The sequence below is a fragment of the Rhyacophila brunnea genome, unplaced genomic scaffold (assembly GCF_057557595.1).
Source record: "Rhyacophila brunnea isolate RB1 unplaced genomic scaffold, BYU_Rbru_1.0 scaffold_1, whole genome shotgun sequence".
NCBI classification, from domain to species: Eukaryota; Metazoa; Arthropoda; class Insecta; order Trichoptera; family Rhyacophilidae; genus Rhyacophila; species Rhyacophila brunnea.
This window is the reverse complement of record NW_028232751.1, coordinates 23,622,549-23,643,742: the sequence shown is the minus strand read 5'-3', so window position 1 is coordinate 23,643,742 and position 21,194 is coordinate 23,622,549. Positions and strand designations below refer to the sequence as shown.

Below are 21,194 nucleotides of genomic sequence, written 5' to 3'. Positions count from 1 at the left end.
AACAGGTAATCTAGAATTGCCGGAAACAAGTTACAATAAAATAAATTCATTATGTTATTCACTGTAAATAAATTGTTTTATTAATTTTAAACATTTGACATTATGTATTATTTTTCTACATTTTGACTGTTGAATAATCATGATTTTTCTATTAAATTTGTAACTTTTGTAAATTGTGACATTACCATGTGTTCATAGCAGTATCATATGAGTTAAATATTCTTCCATAAGATGAGTGGAATAGAAAAGAACCTCCAGATTCTCATTGTGTTGGATTGGTATTCCAGAGCAAGGGAGAAGCGATGTTGGAGGTGGCCAGAGCTTACATCGTGCTGTGGCACCATCTAAAATAATAATAACCTTAATCTACATTTTACATATAAATCAACTCGTTATGTTTGACTATGAGAGCAGAGCTCTTTAAATTTTTAATTTATTATGAATTAATATGTTTGTTTTGAAGTCACGTCTAATCCTATTTTACAATGTTTTATAATATCCTTAATTAACAAAAAAATACTGCTAGCAGAATCACAAATTTGTTCCATTTTCAGAACAACGGTTGAGTGCGCTGTTAGTCTCCATATTTGTAGGCGCATCGGTCCTGATGGCAGTGCTCTTGAGGATGGTACCTCTTGCAGTACTCTTCGGCATCTTCCTGTACATGGGAATCTCATCCATGAACGGAATTCAATTCTTCGAAAGGCTCATACTGTTCCTAATGCCTGTAAAGCATCACCCTCCTGTAGCTTATGTCAAACGAGTAAGTTAAATTGTGATGAATCAGATTGCATCAGATCATCAATACTTAAACATTACATACCTAATATATTTCTATGAAAATTAGGGAAATATTTTTGTTTTATTTAATATTGATTATTTGTTTATTTATCTAATAATTATTATAGGCAAATAAAATATCAAAAGTTTGCTTTGAAATGTTAAAGAAATAAGGCGAGAATGTTTCAGGAATAATATTTTATTATTAATATATTTATTATGTAGCAATTTGGTTTTATTCACTTTAAAATTATATTGTATATTATGTATTGCAATATTCTGGGATTATTTACTATTGCCGAGCAATTCTCAAGACCAACTATTTTCAACAATGAAATTAACGAATAGACGATTTGCCTAGAAGACATATTATTAATTGTAAGTCACTAGTGAGTTAAATTGCTTCCAAGTCTATTTTATACTTTTGCCAATGTATTTATGTATTGCTTAGATTATGTTTCGTTTGCGCGCGTTATATTCATTATGCAAAACTATTAAGCCCACTACATATTATCGTCACTGTTCTGGCAGAAGACACTAATTCGAAAAAATGACATATTGAGTTAGTTATACCAAAATGTTCCTTATTTCAAACTTTACCGTCTGGAAACCTTCTTAATAAAAAACCGTCTTTATTTTAAAGTCATCCTTTTTACGATTACTTAATAGACTCACATGATAGACCATTTCAAACATTTTAACAACTTCAAAGTCAAATTACTCAAAACTAGTATTCTCCAGTTAGTGTGCTCTGCCAGAACAGAGACGTTATGTAATTTTGTCAACTGAATCCCTGATACCCCGATAACAATATTTTTACTGCTAACTGTTCATGCTCATAATCATTTCACGGTATTTAAGGCTTCAGATCCGGTGGATATTTTGCCAGTATACCGCCACAGGTGCAAGCGTCTGTACTGAATAAAAATATTTATCTTAAAATATTCTCACACTCGAAAGATTTACATACCGAAGTACTCAATTTCATAAGTAAATGGAAACATTTTAAATATACTCTATCAACCATATCTTCATATCTGTTACAAAATATGAATAAGGGGCCAAGTGTGTACAAGAAAATCATTATTGATCTGTATTTTAAAATGAAAACGATAATATGTTGCATCTCGCTTATACTTGCTAACATGATATAAAAAAAATATTGTCTCCAAAAACAATCAACATTGAAAGCGCGTAATTTTTTTGTTGTTGATAATTTGCACCATCACAGCTAAACCGCCATAAGTCCAAATTTACGTGTTTTGAGTTAATTACTACGTTTCATTGTCTATCGTTCATAGTATATGTACAGAAAATTTCATATCTCTAAGTCATCAAATTCAAGTGAAAACCATATTCAATATCTAAACATATTTCAAAAACACAGTACAAAAATGCGAAAGGTAAAAACTTCAAAGCTGATTTTCTCTGTTTGACGTTTTTTGGATTGTGGCAGTTTAGTTGCGATGGTGCAAATAATGTTATGAAAAATCGATTTTTAAATATCAGATATAATTTGATAAAATGCACAGATTTTTAAGACACATATAAAATATCAAAAATAATTTATTTGCCAGCTATTTATATGTTAATTATTATTCAATATAAAATACTAAATAAAAATCAGTAATTCAAGAGACCATATCTTCATGGAATCTATAGCCTTTTGTGTTTTTATGATCTTAAATTCAGAAAAAAGTGAGAAACTAGTCACAGCTGATCATGAACCGCCATAACAATAGAAAAATGTTAATTAACTATTTTCTTTATTTAACGAATAATTCACAAGATTTAACAATGTAACCTTCCAATTATTGAACGAACATAATTTTGAAAAGATTTATACAAAGTATATTATAACCAATAGAAAAAATCTTTTTGAAAAAAGTAAGACACCCCTTCTGCAGGAATCGAACCTGCATCTCTCGGGTATCGCGCCCACGCACATAGACCACTATGCTAAAGGAGTCATACTTAATTGCGACAAATTTTAACTAATGGCTTTTAATACTCACTGAAGCGCTTTCCAAATTGAGCTACTATTGGCGATCGGCTTTTGTATTTTAAATCAAAGTAGGTATTACAACAAAAAATTTTGGAGTGATCCGTGACGTCGGTTAGTAATCCAAAGCCAAACGTACAAATAGCTGCCTGGAAAATTGATGTTTTTAGACTTATCAACATATTCACGCCATACATGGAAATAATGGTGGCATTATTGATTTAATGCGTTACAAATTAAGTACATATTTAAATGCAAGAGTCCACTCATAAACAATGTTCGGCATATTATCACAAAACATTGCATGCTAATTGTTTCTGTATTCGCGTGGCGTGACTGTCTGCAGCAGTTTTTATGTATGCCAACTAATGTTCATATAACAAAAAATCAAACACACTTATTTTTATAAAATATACATAAAATTTGATAACTATGTTAATATTATGTTCAGAAAATTGTCGAGCGCTCTGGTTCATTAGCTTTTCCATTTCGAGTGTGATTATATGACTAGATTATAAATTTAAAAAATATACTTAGTAAAAAGTGATTTAACCCATTAAGTAGTAGGAGTAAAAACAAATATTAAAATATTATGGATGGGTACAACATTGTTGACTAGGTGATTGAATTGTCTATTATTTGACAGGTGCCGACATGGAAAATGCACTTGTTTACGCTGATACAATGTGCCTGCCTCGCTATTCTCTGGGCAATAAAGTCTTCAAGTGCATCCCTGGCTTTTCCGTTCTTTCTCATTCTAATGATTCCACTCCGGGCACAATTGAAGAGAATATTTACACCATCACAGCTAATTGCGGTAAGGTTCACTTCAGTTAGACATATAGTTACCATGAGAAAAATGTACTAAAGCAATGTTTAAGTTAACCAAATCAAACTGAATCAAACAAATCAAACCGGACGGTTGGATCTTGGACCATTTGGAAGTTTATTTGTCTCTTAAACAGCAACACTTGTCAACTTGTTATGAAATTCTAACCTCCTATAACTCGTCGTTTGAAATAACACAAATTAATTGTATTCATTTATTTTAAATGTATAAAATATAAATAATGCTTCATGAATAGGTATCCATTTAGTTAATTTATGAGATTTATATGACAAAGGTTTTTAAAAATTACTTTTGCCCAAAGCTTTTCCTAATCGCCCACTTATTGATTGTTTTCATGTCGACATGATGTGACTTAGATGACAATTATTGAATATAAATTGATAAAATCGATAGGTAGTATTAAAAATTTGTTAGATAATATAAAACAAGATCATTCCCGGTTGATTTAACACATATTTTGTAGTTTAGAATCCATTACAGGATATGAATAAAATGAAAATAAATTATTGTTGGTCTGACATGATAATAATATGATGATATTAAATCGAACTCTTTGTTTAGAAAATATGGCTGGAATTATGGGATAATAAGACCAAAAGCGGTTTCTTGTTCGTTGATTACTAAGTTATAATATATCTAATTCAACTGAACTCCTACTGTGTAAATGTCTAAAATATTAATATGAACATCTCACGATATATAAATGCCGAAGAATGGTTATCATTTCGATATTTCTTAATCATAAAAGTATTATAATATTCATATTATGTAACGCAATATGTTGAGAAAATGACAGATACGGAATATAATAAATGACTATCATTTTAGATTAGGTCCTGTTTAGACAGTAAGTTTTGACAGATCGTCAGCAGTGGTTTGATGTTTCTGACCAAACTACTTCTGACAGTCAGAGAATGGTTTGAAATTTGCTGGAACAGTAAACCAAATGTCAAATCTCAAACTGTTTCCGGTTTACTTAGTACGCATTCCGCCAATTTGTGAAACGTCAAATGGTTGGAATCTTTAGGTAATGGAACGCACCTTAAATAACATGACTGAGTCCATATTCTGGAAAAATATCTCTGGAATACAAAGTTGAGGTGGCTTAAGACTAATAGGAACTGAGAAGAGTGAAGGGAGCTAGGGAAGACCTTCATCCAGCAGTGGATCAACCCTGGCTTATGATGATGATGATGAAAGCATTTAAATTAGGAAATTAATACTATCGACTGAGTGCAGATAATTGAATTTAAATTTTAATTGATTTAACCTTTTTAGAAAAAAATAAAATCAATTTACGTTTCAAGTGGTAAAAACGAATTCTGTTTCAATTCTGAGTATATGACGACATTCCCAATATATGTCGTTGTGTGTTCAACATATTTGTATGTTTATAATAATCGATTTACCCCTCGTTTCCCGTTTAAAGCGGGATGTCCAAAGACGTCATTTTTATATGAGCCGCGTTCCCTTCACCGAAAAATTCGCGTCTTAAGACGTCATTGGCAGCCATACGGTTAAGTTTTATCTATTCCATTTCAGTCAAATTAGAATCACTCCTAAACATAATGTATGAGCTTCCACATAGTGGAAAGTACATTAATTAACCTTTTTTCCAAAGAATGGTTTTTGGGTTCCATAGGGTTCTTGCTATGGGCACTGGAAAATAACATACCAATTTAACCAGACATGGAATCAAACCTGTAGCTCATATCTACAGAGGCATAGACTACTGCATCGTCGGTGTCAAATAATGTTTTATTTATTTTTCAGTTGGATGGAAAGCAGCAAGATATCGACGCTGAAGATGAACCTGACTTCTACGCCGAAGCAACTCTCCCAGGATAAAATAAGCAATTAATATCATCAACAAATGAGAGGCCTAGTTGCAAAAGCGCCACTGTTTACTTTTTGTGAATTTTCAGAATCGAGAAAAAACGATTCACAGGTTTATTTTGATGGAAAACCAAAATACCTTAAGTTTTATTTAGAAAGTGTGTCTCCAATTTACCGGTAATAATGATGTAATTTAAATATATGTACTGGATAAGTAAATATTTAAGAAAGTTTTTTTGACTATCTTTTATAATTTTGTCATATTCCAGATTCTTGCAACTATGTTTACAGGTTTTTTCGATATCCAGATTTGGTGAATTTTTCGATGAGTATCTCTAACAACAACCTGTTTTCCGTAAATATTTTTATTCTGATCACAACAAAATTATTACATACCATAAATTTAAATGACATGATTTCTATTTTTTTTTTTGGGTTACATCTAAAAAATGGCATCCATTTCATTGTCTAAAGAAGCATAACTTTGAAGAGTAAAATCATACCTTATAGCTTTTTGCCACGTTTCTTTTCTAGTTTTTTATTGTTGTATACCCTTTTCTGACTTGGTTTTCCATCACAGCTGTCACATTCACGTCCATTTTCACAATGAAATTCAACTTTTTAATAGACCATAATGACTACCAACTGACAAAAACAACACCGCATAGTCATAAAAATTTTATACCTGAGCTGTTCTGCGATTGGTTGAAATTGAACAGTGGCATTTTTGCAAGTTACTTTTTAAACAGTGGCGAGTTTGCACCTCACAGCATATTTTAAAGTGATTTTTATATTATGTAGAGTTGCTTTTGCATAAAAACGAAGACTGCATTCGATAGCTTTTTTGATACACTTTCATGATCAGTAGCTAACTCAATATCGACCAAAATCAAACAGTGGCACTTTTGCAACTAGACCCCTCAAATAGCTCATATTCAAAAGTGTTTCTAATGAAAATATTAATAATATGATCATGTTCATATTATGTGAAACATAAATATTTTCTGACGACACTAGACAAAACTGCGGACTTCTCCACAAATATCTAATTAGTTTAATACCGAGGCCCTCCGCTGTTCCGATTGTTGTGCTAGTTATTATGAAATGTATTGATATTTTGAATGCATTGCAATCAATAATTATTATTTAAACATGAAAACTATTATTGCGTCAATTAATATAAATAATCAAACGGTATAGGGCATTGCATTCAAAGTATAAGCAATAACTAATCGGAATATGCAATTTCATCTGCGGCCTGTTTATTATCTTCATGGCCCCCATGGGTGTGGGGTTGACAGGGCTCTAAACCTGGGGCCCTGACATAGGGGGGAACTACCGTAGTGGGTCGACCAGCTGAGTTAGATAAAAACACATTACAAATTTGCTCTAATTGTCAAAAAATTCGCCTACGGTGCTATTTTACTTTGAGAATATTACAATTTAAAAGTATATGATTGTACGATTTGATATGATGATTGATATACTTAAATGATAATTCATGTGTAGAATTTGGGATATGCTACTGTAGAGCATAACACTGCCCTTAACCTTGGTAATAGGTAGGGGGGTCGTTTCAGCATGTGGGGGCCATGATTATACTGTACTGTTTAGTTTATTAATTAATACCAAATGGTAATATGTAACACTTCTAACATGAATTTTGTTTGATGCCTAAACCTTATATTGTGAAAACTATTTGTACGGATTATATTATTGGCTGACACTTGATTTTAAGAAAATATCATAAATCGTGACATATTTGTAAGTAAAATCAGATATGAGATATTTATTTTCTATCAAATCTACAAATTTACTGAAATTTCACTATACCCCATTAGCCCATTCAGGCCTGAACGCGAGCGAATTTACAAAAAGCTGTCCGCACCACTTTTAAAACAAATGCAACAATATTTGAAATTATCTGGAGAATCTTTGATTTTCAGAAAAACAAATTTCAAACTTGAAAAAAATTTATTGTGCCAAAAAATCAAAATCGATGACTTTATTACAAATCAGTCTGGTCGATATACTAACCTGATATCATTCAATTTTTTTCTAAATGTGTAAGGAATATATTATATGTCATAGAAATAAATAGCTGTTTAACGTTTGATGCATTCCTTTGTGAAAAATTAAAAACTCAATACTTACTTCAAATTAAAATGGTGATAAGAATTTTTTTTTTGTCATACGAGGTGGTACTCAGTAGAGATTATGATCGAGATTTCTTGTCTTGAAAATTCTCAAGATATAATGAGAAAGGATTCAGACAGAATTTGTTAATTTGCGCCGCAAAATGTTGTTGCTGTGTTGCCAAATATTTTGTACTATGTATGATATTAATACTATAATAAATTCTAAAATTATGACAGGGTAGAAAAAACTAAAATGAACTAAAATCTTATTAAAAAAAATTATTCACCAAAATTTTCACGTATAAAAACCATAAATATTTATTGAGAAATCAGAAAACCAATCTCGAATTCTCGAGAATCAAATTTTCTTGAATTTTATTGTCGAATCATGAGAATCGCAAGTCGAGAAATTATACGCTCTAGTCCTGTGTCCCGTTTATTTTAATGACAGATGGGTATCTGAGTTTATATTATATGAAATGGCTGAAATGAATTAAAAAATCATATTTCTTGACAAGTGGAATGTAAATACAATTAAATAATTTTAATGAGTTTTTAAACCAAGCGTTTCATAATATTATTGTTGGCCTATCTATATGTATAGCAAATAACATAACAATATAATAATGTAGTGGCCCGAAAAATAAATAAATATTACCATTGTGAAATAATTGTCCAAATACAGTTTTAAGTTTTGGTTTGAGAAATTGAATGAATAAGAGCATAAGAAATAAAGATGGTTGCCAAAATCTTATAGATATAAGTTAACTAATATAAACTATTTTTAGATGAACCATGAAATTAATAAAATGATACAAGTTTTACTCATTACCCAAGTGTAAATTAAAATGTCATGAATATTTATTTTTGTCTGTTGTTCTTCAATGATACAATAATATATATTAAAAGTTTTATGCTTGCCGTATTGTATGATAGACAATGATATTAAACATTAATGTATAAAAAGTAATACAAATATTAAAGATACATACATAACTAGGTATTATAACTAAATTGTCAAACAACAAAAACTTTTATTTTGTTTTGGAGGAGAGAATGAAGACAAAAATTTACATGATTTGAGAAGAAAGAAATTTTAAAAATTATAATAAATTGTCAACCCAGTTTTATTTTTCCTTATGTGCAATTAATGTTTTAAATATATTGAGTTTCATCTTTGGATCCAAAAATACATAGGTATTATGTAACACCTTTTTCTTGGTCTATAATATGTGGTTGTGGTGAAGAGTGGAGGTAGGTGTTGGAGATCCGACATAAATAGTGCACACTAAGCTTTGTCAGTCATACTTATTTGTTTTCGTTGAACATAGAATACAAATTATTGCAGATGGCACTTTTAGGGCATCCATAGCATTTGACCGAGCCGGGTTTAACGTAGCAGCTTCAATTTAGACATGAGGAGAGGCTTTATGGTTGTTTTTATTATCTCCTTTTTAGTTGTCACTGACAAAGTCATATTGCTGCACACCCAGTATTCGTCAGTAACTGTCTATTTTTTATGCCCAGTACACGGTCTCTTTAAGTCTTCATAAGGTTCCATGGCTCACTACCGAAATGTAACCTGGACAGTCTGCCAATCACCGTCAAAAGGAAATCCGAATTGGCACATAACGTTGGTTTTCTTCTTATCGATTTTCAAGCGAACATATAAATTTTATTTCTCTATGCTATAGTTTTAATATACTTAACACGTTTGTTGAATATCATTACTGATTAGTTTCTTTACAACAAGATTAAAACAGGGGTGACAATATATTATTGATTGAATTGTATGATATTTTTTATAGCCACTATCACTATATAAATTGCTCAGAAAGATATTATTCTATGCTTAAAACTTTTATATTTTCTTTCAGTTCTTTGTAATTAAAACATAAAGACATTAGAAAATTATGGACCATATAAATATACTTATAATAATACATTATAAAATATTATGTATTAGGTAGATAATATATCTTGTGGGGTAATTAATAAAATAAATTGTGGCTCACTTGTGAGGCCTAAATTATAAGGAAATGCTTTTGATTTTTATGTGACCAGGGACACCATAATATTGTTGGTTATTTATGATTTCATATAAATTGTAATAATCCCATAATATTACAAGAAATAATTAAAAATGTCTTAAATGATACATATTTTTTTTATAGCAGTCTGGACACAAACCATTTGTTTGAATGGTTATTTGTATTATATCTGTAAAATGATCTTATAGCGCGGGGTCTCCGAATACTTTCTCGCTCGCACATCGAACGTCACCTACAGTCAACGCGGGCGCCCCCACCACTGCGCGTTCCCCACCAAAGCGCACTGGCCTTATCAGCTGGACGGCGAGGAAGGGGTCGCCTAGTTTGCAATATAAGGCGGTACACGGCCTCGAACAAATCAGTTAACCTTGGGCCAGCTTGGCCCTGACTCAGCATAGTAGTCTTGCTTGGTTTGATACTGATTATAAGCTGTCTTTGACCATTCAAATGTGATGAACATCCAACAAATAATGATTGTTTTATAATAATTATTGACCTAAGAACAAGGTAGTATTTTTTTTGAAATACGCCAATTTTATTGGCATTTTGTAGTAGTTAAGTGTCAATTTATGGCTACGGCCGTATGTTGTAGCTTAACTACTGGGAAATACCAATAGAAATGGCGTATTTCAAAAAAATACTATCTTATTCTTAGGTCAATAATTATTATAAAACAATAGATCGAGAGGTTTAAAAGAATACTATTTTATGTAATAAAAATACTTTATCACCACATCAAATGTTTAAAATAAATATAAAGGATAATAAGGCTTTAAAATTATATAAATAGATTATCTACAACGTTTAAGGAATGTCCAGGACCATGCTCTGAAAATACTATAAAATCTCCATTGGTCACATGGGCCCTTAAGGCAAATTGTTAAAACATATTTCAACAAAATGACATACATCTATGTACTTGCGGCTTAAACGAAAACGAAATTTTCCACTTCTTGTCACTAAAACATACACAATAAACTCACAAAATAGTCATTGATCATTGATAAAAATACTTTTGAATAATGAAAAGGAATACAGAACAATCACAAACGAAATTTGTCACATAATGCATTCTATATCTCTATGGTATAGCACAAGATCATCACACATTTGCTTGAGCCGCCATCGGTCAGCCGAAAGATGAGCCATACATGAAACCTTAAGATTGTTAAACCTACATAAAGTCATGGACAAATGCATGAAATTAGTTTCGTTTCAACTCAAAATTGATGTACGGCAATATCTGCCACTCCCCATAATCGATTTATTATTTCATCCATAAGTTATGAAATTACAGTGCTATGACAAGTATAACTACCTACATATATTTAGCTGACTATCTAGGTAAATGCTTATTTTCTCCATTATGTTATTGTCGACACTTTGTGACTGATTCCACTGCTGCGAGATTCTATCTGTACTATTTGTTGACCGAGTGACCTCTGCCAGTCATTTTTTCATTTCATGGTACGATATAAACAAAAAAATAGTATTACAGCAATCACTGGAGTTCTAAATGCCACAATGGAACTAATAATTCGCAATATACTGGCAACACTAGCGCTACTACCGTTTCGCCATAAGTTATAGTTATCGGTCTCTAGTAATTACCTACAGCGTGTTATCGATTCTCATGGTCATAATCAGTGAACAGTATTAATGTAAATTTTTCTTTAAGTGTAAATTAGCCGTAGATCTTGACAGAAATTTGATAAATTTTTCTGAAAAATGTATTTTGGTTAATAAAAAAAATCTTAAATAAATGTATGACATTGTTTTAATAACTGATTATTATAATAGTATTAATGATTAGAATGTAGTGCATAAATTAGTTTTATTAATTATAAGGAATCATAATAATATAGAGTGTTGAACTGAAGAAATAGGTACAAAGCGCATTTTGATCTATCTCTGACACAAAAACATGCGAATTTAGGAGAATCATATGACGGCTGTGGTCAAAAAACTGCATAACCCACAAAAGTGTGTTTTGGAGATAATGAACATCAATGTTTTTAAAAATAGTCTTCAATATACTGAGTGAAATTTTGCTAGATTGTGTATGGGGTGTTTACATATAAATAACACACATTCTATTAAATTTTTATTATAAATTACAGTTTTTCTGTATATGAAAATGTATGGATTTAGAATTTAGATAGTGTTATAGTAGTATTATTATTTTATAGGGTATTTTTACTTAATTTATTTATGCTCAGTTACCAATAGTTACATCTAACATTCCTTGGGTGGTATATATATATATATATTTTTTTTTTTTTAAGATTTTTGGTTTTTAATAATGCTCATCAAAAATCAAGCAAACATAATAGTGAAAAACTGGATAATCAACATAAAATACAAGTTTGCTTCATCGGTGAATGAATCCAATAGGATACTATTTTCATCTTGATTAACAGTTTTAACATAAGCTTGAAGAACACCAGATTGGATTGTCACTTTATTCACATAAGTAACCTGGATTTCTTCAATATTGAAATTTGAATTCTTGTAATGAACGAATCTCTATTGTCTTGTGTTGTTTTTCAATCTAAAGTGGGTAAATGTGGAATATATTTTTGTTAATTACTGCTATCCCCTAATATATTTTTAACTAAAATGTTTGAAGCATTTAAAGTTAAATCTTCTTTAGTCGATAAAGAAGTTAAATCAAAATATCGCATGCTGTGGGTTATCCAGTTTTTCGACCACACACTTCATATAATATTGGAACTGGTAACAAAACATATTTTAGTAATTATTGCTAAATAAATCTAACTCAAAACAGCTTAATAGTAACTATATTGTAATAATCATGTAATCCATTAATAGTATTAATACCAAATTTATCTACTTAGATAATTAGGTACTTATTTTTATGTAAATATAAAGTCTATTAATTGAATCATTCTGAGGATTCAAATACTTGGAATCAAAATTGAAAAAAAAATCGTAAATAAAACTGCACAAACCCTTCTGTGACTATTTTATTATATTATTTATTTAATTAGGAGACGGATTCTCATATTATGTTGTTTCCAAAGATGTTGAATCTTCCAGATGGAGCCATCTGTGATTTCCCCATAAAAATGGCTGAAGGCAATTTCAGTTTATATGTAAATTAGTGGTTCTTTTTACCATCACTTTCATACGATTGGGCTCTATTAATACATAGAGGTTTTCTTCTACATCTTTGCTTGTTTAACTGTTTTTTCTAATTTGTTATCTTGGAGCTCTGTTCGGAATTCCGCTGTGAGATTGCTGGGTTAAGAGGAAATTGGTTTACCTACCGATTTCGCAAGTCAATTATGTATTTTATAAATTAGTTTGTGTTGCAAACATTTTTTTTAATAATTCTGAATGATAAAGACACTGTTTACCAAATATTAACATAAACATAAGTCATTTTGTTTGCAGAGTAATAATGCTATGGGAACTAAGATTGAAAAACATACCAAAATTCGCTGAAAAATTTCCATCGATGTAGTTCGATCCTCAGTCTCTCGTTTTGACTAAGATGAAGACATGCAATTTATTTAATGACACATTGTCATTGATATGGAGGTATAGATTGCTCAGTAAATGATGGTCGTGATAACATACCATAAAATGATTAGTGTTTTTGGGAACACAGTGGCCAAAAATAAGACCATTACTCAAGTAATACCAACTTCTTTTTTGATTATAAATTTATACTTTTATTGTAATATAAAAAAAACATTAAAGACTAGCGGTTGTAGAAAGAAAATATTAACAAAAAATGACAACTGTCGAAAAAAACATTTATGAATTGTAATGATTCTATTATCCCAATATTTTTGTGGCCCAACCGACAACCAAAATTGTGTGATGTTTATTGTATGATATACATAAAATTTCCAGGGTATAACCTATCAAAAACCTTATTTTATCTCTTGAACCCAATTTTGAATATTAGCCGACGTTATATCTTTTCAAAAAATTATTTATAAATAATAAATGTGGGTACTAGGTACCAGTACCACCAATTAATTTAGGTACGAAAGGTAGGAAAGTCTATCAACTTACATCCCAACACTTGAGAGAGATTATTAATGCGATATAAATATGGAAAGTCTGTGATTTCGAATGTACAATAGAAGTATATTTTATTATAATAAGTGTTTTTAAATATCATATTTTTTATCTTGAGAGGCAATAAAATCATTAGTTGGTTGTAATATCATTACAGTGCTCTATTTTGTAATATGAAATGAAATATATTACATTTATTTTAAATATATTAAACATGTGACGTTATAATGAGAAAATGTGAAGCCTGTCAGTATAAGCTTAGCGATAAATAAAGGATATATGATGTTACTAAACTTATGTTGAGTTGAATATTCAAAGTTTTATCAAAACTATTTTCTCACAAACATGTTTGACTATTTTGTATCTTACTTTCTATTAATACTGGGTATAACTTAAAGAGACCGTGATGATAGTCGATAATAAGTAACTAGCTGATGACAATGTAAATATCACTCACACTCACAATTATGAAAATATTGGGAATCTTATTTACGCGGTTTACCAATAATAATTTTGTACAATTCCATACCTGAATTAAAAAGTGAACAAAATTCTCTAGCCAATGATTCCCGACATTTTTTGTATGGTGGAGACCCCTTGGAGTATTTTGTAAAATTTCACCGAACTTCTATCTAGCTTGTCCAGAAGGAAAAATTACAAAATTCAACCAAAATGTCATCTATTTTTAGAATAAAATAACCAGCAAGTGGATAGCGCACACAAAAACTATGTTATATTGGTCACATTTTTTAATACGTGGCCTGGCCATCAGCACGGAAAATTTTAATCGATTTAATAGCTCTAATTCTATTTATTGCCTACACTTCAGATACATAGATGTGTGGTACTTATTAATACACTTTCGCATTGTCCAAAAGTAATAGGATTGAATTAGAAGTGATTTTTATTCCTTCATTCTTCGTTGCTACATGAATGTCCCTTTCGCTACTTACAATAATAAGTCGACTGTTTAAAGTTATATCTACTGTTTTCGAAATATTTAACCGATTATTCTCACAGAGCTCCAGGTTCACTGAGGCTATATTTAGATTTTATTCTGATGAAATATTGTTGGCCTTAGGTAATAGATTTATATAGATACTTAGATAGTTATCTGTTATTCAATATCAAATTTCTTCATGACATTATTGTACTTATAGTGTACCTAATTATCTATGAAATTGTACTTTACTTATTATTGTAAAAATAATACTTATTTAATAATACCTACTAATAAAAATATTCTTTAAAAAAAATATGGTTGTTTTATTCAAAATAAAATTGACAAAAATATTTATACTTAATATGGTGATGATATTACTATCAGGTAGCTGGTAGACATTGAATCTGTTGAAAAGAATAGAAAAATCATCCCGTATTCATTGTAGTGACTGAGATTCGTGCACTCTCTGAAATACTGCAGAATTTTGGATCATCTTTCAGATTATCCATTTTTCCCTAATCTCTGAGGGCAGTAAAAATAATGTTACAAGGCTATTTTGATATTTTTTTTAAGTTTGAAAAAAATGCTTTTTAATGTGGTATTGTTAAAATGTTCAAAAAGATTTTGCTAAAAAAATACTTGAAATGCGCCGATTATGCTTAGTAATAACGGAAATATCTTTCCATTAAAAAAATCAGCTCACTGGTCAACAGGACTGTAATTTTTCGTCGGGTTCGCGATGTCTAGCTTATTTTCATTGTCCTTGGATGTCCCGTCCTTGATGACCAGCAATGACGCGTGCATATTTGCGAATTATATTTGGATTATAGGTAGGTATATAAGTACTTACCTAATTAATTTATCCAAATATTTCTGCCAGTCATTCGCGAGTTTTGAACGTTGACAGGTGTATTTTTAATTTATCTGAAACCGCGGACCCGCAATATTGTTTATTGAAGTATGTATGGCATTTAAATTAGATTTAGTGATGATGATAAAAAGTATCTACTGTTTTAAAAAAAATGGTGCGGCTCTTTGGCGCTGCCTAGGGGCGGCATTTTATCTAGGGACGTCACTGCTCATTACACGTGAAAAACTTGTACACACAGGAAGCTATTTCATTGGATCCCCTTTGACTAACAGTTTCATTCCAAAGAAACATAACTCCCTTTTCTTCGTCATCCAAATGAATTCCCATATTGATGCAAACAAGCTGTCGGCTCTATAATACATTTGGGTATGAGTTAACGTGGGAAGATACATCTGTTGTTGTAGGTCAAATTGAACCACCCACTCGAACATCTGAGTCGATCCCTCTTGATTTAATGCCATATTCTCTACTCATTTCATTTCTTGCAGCTTCAGCTTGCCGGTGATAAAACTCCAATTGCTGCTTACATACGGCGCTTTGTTTCTTCTGTTGAGGTAGTATGAAAGGTTAAATTTCCTCAGAAACATACATAGATAGGTACCTAAGGTAGAATCTCGATTATTCAGAATTCTATTGTTACCTCCGAAAGGGGGGGGGGGGGTGTAGGCAAATGCGCTGGACCCCCCTGATGATGAATGTCACGGTGATATCGTCTGCTTCTTCTTTCGGGAACATGTTTATGTTGATTGACAACGCGGAAGTACAGGCGAAAACAGGGCGTTTATTGTTCGGAATATAAATACAATAAAGTACAGCGTACAAAATATTTAACAAAAAATATAAAAAAAAAAAAAAAAAATTAAATTTAAAATGGCGGTGACGCCGGGAGCGCGGCGCCACAGCCGACGTCCGCAGAGACCAAAACCCGAATGACCCTATTAGGGGCTGGTAGGGCAGAGTAGGTAGTAATAATACCCAACAAACAATTCACAATTCTATCTCTGAAAAATGACAAAAACACTCTGCATATTATGTACCTGGATTATTTCTGAGAATTTCGCTCACTACAGAAATAGTCAGCTAGACCTTTTTTAGGTACCTGCTTTGAAAAGGCTGTATTTCTTTGCTAGGTAGGTACCTACATATTTTGAATTATTTGAACTAGGTACAAATACATATTTTTTTAAAGTAGGTAATCTCAAATCAGATATTCTAGGTGCTAGGTACATTGTATGGCTGGGAACTTTGCTTTCAATATTTATGTAGGTAAGTGTACGAATTTAATACCTATTGGTCAAAATTGGATGAAGGCTAATGTAGGTAATAATATTAAAAAATGATATTAATAATTACTATTTGCTTACGGGCTAGAAATTTGCTTCGCAGTCGATCTGTTCATGTTTGCATGAATCAGCCCAATGATGATTCAGGCCTCATGGCCTTGGATCCTCTGAGGATGCCATGGTTTAGACGGTATCACTATATGATCATCGGTTTCGTAAGAAGTTGATGCGATTTAAAAATTATATAGGTGGGTAAGTACTTACTAGGTAATGAAAAATAGTAAAACAGATTACTTTATTAGTTTAGATCCAATCTATTAAATTAGTCTATATAATCGAGTTCAACTGTACGATCACTTTAACACACTGTTTAATCACTGCTGACCTGTTAATTAAAATTTAATTACCACATTTAAATATCATGTTAATTATATGTAACGGCCAACTTACGCAAACGCGCCAGTCGCGGTGTTAGCACCAAATGAGTTAATGTGCGAACATAAATTATGAGATGAAATTACAGTATGAAAATGCAAAAAATTAAAAAAAGCAAAATAAAAACATGGAACAGCTACACTGCAGTGACGAAGGGTGGAGGTGGTCTGTGATATCTGACATAAATGGTGCACACTAAACTTTGTCAGTCATATAAATATTATTTTGTTTTCATTAAACTAAGAATACAAATTACACATGGTGTTGATTAGTTTTAAGATTCAATTAATTTTGTTAAGCCCTACCTTAAGTAGACCATAATAGATATTAGATAAAAATATTCTTCCATCTATTATGAATTGCTTAGGAAGGGTTTAATTGAATTTTAAAAACTGAAAAACTAAGCAGTACCATCTGCAATTTCTATTCTTAGTTAAATAAATAACAAAATAAATATGACTTTGTACTATTTATGCCAGATCTCTACCGCCTACCTGCACCCTCTGCCACGGCTCTACTATGTATCAAATTTTACTCAATTGTTAAAATGCCAGAGGCAGGATCAAGCGAAAAATTGTCAGTCTCTGCTTGCTCCTCCTGTTCTTCAAGGTGAAGATGTTCTTGTTCTATCATTAACAGCAGCCCTATTTTTTTTTTGTATTCAGCTGCAACTTAGGGGAAAATGTTTTTATAGTTGCAGCATGAGCCAACATAATCATATCCACTGAGTCTATTTTATTCCCTTGGAGATAATGTATCATTTTTTCCAGATTTGAATTATCCTTTCTATGTTTACCGGCCGACGTCTTCGGTGTTGTGGCTGTTGCATGGTGATCGCTGATTGATGACGATATCGATGTTCCTGCTTGTGATAAAACAATTTTTTCAATCTCCGTATCTTCGTGATACGTGGCCATCCAATCACTTTGTATGTCGTCAGGTTCTTCGCATATGTTGGATGACGTTTTGGCGAACGTCAGAAATGGTCGGAGCGACGACATTTGGTCGGCCCACATCCATTTCTTCTTATATATGTTTTCTTGGCCGGTTTTTGTTTTTCTGGACCGGAGATCCTTTGCATATGTGTCCCGTAAATTTTTCCATCTTTTTTTGGCTTGTTCACCTAAACAAAAATAATTATTTTACAGATTTCTTGCGACCGGTGATACTTTCTACACAATTGGCCATAGTTTTCGAGTTGGATTTTCAACAGTGAGTGCAATCGTGACACAAGTTTGTTAAGCTATATGCAGAAAATTAGAAAGTGAATATTTACCCCAACCTACAACAGAAACTTGGAAACAATCTGTTGAAGGGTTTAAGAATTTATGGCAATTTCCTAACTGTATCGGCAGTGTAGACGGTAAGCACGTCACCATCAAGTGTCCAGCAAAACTGGTTCCAACTACTGGTGCTATTTAAATAAATTTTCAATCGTGCTTATGGCTATCGTTGGACCAGATTATAAATTCATATGCGTCGACATTGGTGGTTTTGGCAAGAACAGCGATGGAAGAATTTTCGAGACTTCCATCATGGGAAAACGATTTGAAGCAAATAAAATGAATGTTCCGGGACCTAAAAATCTCCCTGGACAGAATCAACCTTGCGAGCACGTCTTAATCGGAGATGAAGCTTTCGGTCTGAAAACATATATAATGAGACCCTTCCCATATAGGCAATCGAGGACAGATCCTTTGAAAGAAAATTACAATTTAAAACTCTGCGGTGCAAGAGTAGTTGAAAATGCCTTTGGCATATTGGCTCAGAGATGGCGAATATTTTATAGACCAATAGAAACAAAAATATCCACCACAATTCTTATTTGAAAACGAGATGTGTTTTACATAATTTTGTGCGAACAAAAAATTGCAATGATCAGTTTTTTGAATTTTTAGAGCCACCGGAGCCTGAGCATAGAGCTTTTACTAATTTAAACAACGATCCAAGACGTGCAGCGAGATTAGCATTTTCTACTCGAGAAAAGTTTGTAAACTATTTTAATGAATGAATACTAAAATAATTACAGGTATAGCCAAAAAGCTCCTTAAATCTTACGTTAAATTGAGATTAATCCTGTGCTGTTATGCTGCATTGCAGTGCCTTTAATAAAACTTACTGTCACTACATATTGAATATCATCTCATATGGCATAGGTACCTATATCTAATAAATTCAACATAATATATCATATTTCAATAGTTACTCAATATGATTAATAGTTTGTGCACATAATGACTATTTAAAACTGACAATAATTTGGAATCAATATTAAAATAGATTCATACTAGGTACCTAGCAGTAAAACAATTAATTTAACAATAATTAATAGTGTCTAAAATTGTGTCTGATATAATTTATGTACATTTCGTTATGGCTTACACCAAAACAAAATATGTCACATAACTATTACTTCAATATTTTTGCAGGATCATTCAATAAAAAATACTTGTGTAGGTTAAGAAAGTTTTATTAATTATTTTTGCACAGAATACAAGAAAATATTTATATAATAAGATTTATATTATAAGATATTGTAATATAATGGACAAATATGAAAAAAAATTACAGCAGAATAAATTTTATATACCTAGGTGGAATTATTAGTCTTTGTCTGGCAGAAGAATTTTCAAAAGCATCCCCATCTCATTGTGATTTGACAATTATTCCTACCTTATAATTATATCATATTTTATAATTTGTCTATGTATATTTATTTTTATATACTTACATGATATATATATATATATATATTATATAACATGTACATTTCTATTTTTGGCAAATATATTTCAATATTATGTAAATAGATATTTTGTTTTTTTTACCTACCTGTTGTGTTATTTATGGTCATAACCAATTGTTTATTCCGAAATAAACTAATAACCGTAGTATTTTGGATACTCCTGTTAATTACTAGATTTACTGTTATAAAAATTAAAAACAAAATGAATTCACTAATGTACACTATTTGAAAATACCTCAGAAATATATCGACCTACTAGAAAATATCTTTACTATAATTAATACTAAAATATGACACTGAGCAGGACTTGAACCGTTTGTGCCGAAGGTACTGACATCCGAGAAAGGTTTGGTGCAGTAATCTGTATGGGCGATGTTGAAATATGGTGGCTAAATCGCATCGTTTAACACAACTTCACTAATTATTATCCAACATACAATACACAATTATTCCTAATATGATAAAGTTTATTTTGTGGGTACCTAACTTTTTATATATACCTAATTTGGTTTTTGTTATGTTTTTGCCACCGAACTTGTAAAATGTAGAGATTGATTTATTAAATTCCATACTAAAATGTACGTAAATTTATACCTAATTTTAATTTTACAGTAATTAAATTTTTACCACTAAGAAAGTTGTTTTGATTCTATTCATTCGCCATGTCTATATTCACCCCAACGCTTAAGAAGAGAAATCACACAAAATTGGCTGTTTCTTAATACCGTAAAGGGTAGTTGAAAAATATTTATTTAATTATTTAAAACTTTACTACTTACTATTTAAAACTACTTTAACTGAGTCATTTACCTTGACAGCTGTTTCAACACATAAACTCATTTTCGGAACATTCAACAATAATTTGTGATTATAAAAGAGCTACAGGTCATGTAGCAAATTAAATACGCTTAGTTAAATAATAAATATGTACCAAATATTTTACAAAATATCTACACCACATACATCCATCGAATGTGGTATATAAAATACAGATTCAAGTATCAAATAATTCTTGGATAAATAGATGTTTATGTAAGTATATGTTTTTTTAAACACTTACATGATACTGTGTTGTATAAAATTTACATTTTTGATTTTGATTTACATACTTATATGTACCTACATAAATTTGTAATGTACAGTAGGTACTTAATTACATTTTTACCATTAAGAAATTATCATTATTCGATTCTATCCACCCGCCAT

General features: G+C 31.1%; 1 protein-coding gene across 4 annotated transcripts in view; it reads left to right on the top strand.

Moving 5' to 3' along the window:
* Positions 1-7,848, top strand: part of Ae2 (anion exchange protein Ae2) — a 253,028-nt gene extending 245,180 nt beyond the window's left edge. For all 4 annotated transcript variants that reach the window (XM_085942315.1, XM_085942298.1, XM_085942307.1 and 1 more), the window contains 3 exons: positions 555-763; positions 3,429-3,599; positions 5,406-7,848. In XM_085942315.1, coding sequence (XP_085798441.1) covers positions 555-763; positions 3,429-3,599; positions 5,406-5,480 — 455 coding nt within the window. In that variant the 3' untranslated portion in view covers positions 5,481-7,848. The remainder of the gene's footprint in view (positions 1-554; positions 764-3,428; positions 3,600-5,405) is intronic.
* The last annotated feature ends 13,346 nt before the right edge of the window (positions 7,849-21,194 follow it).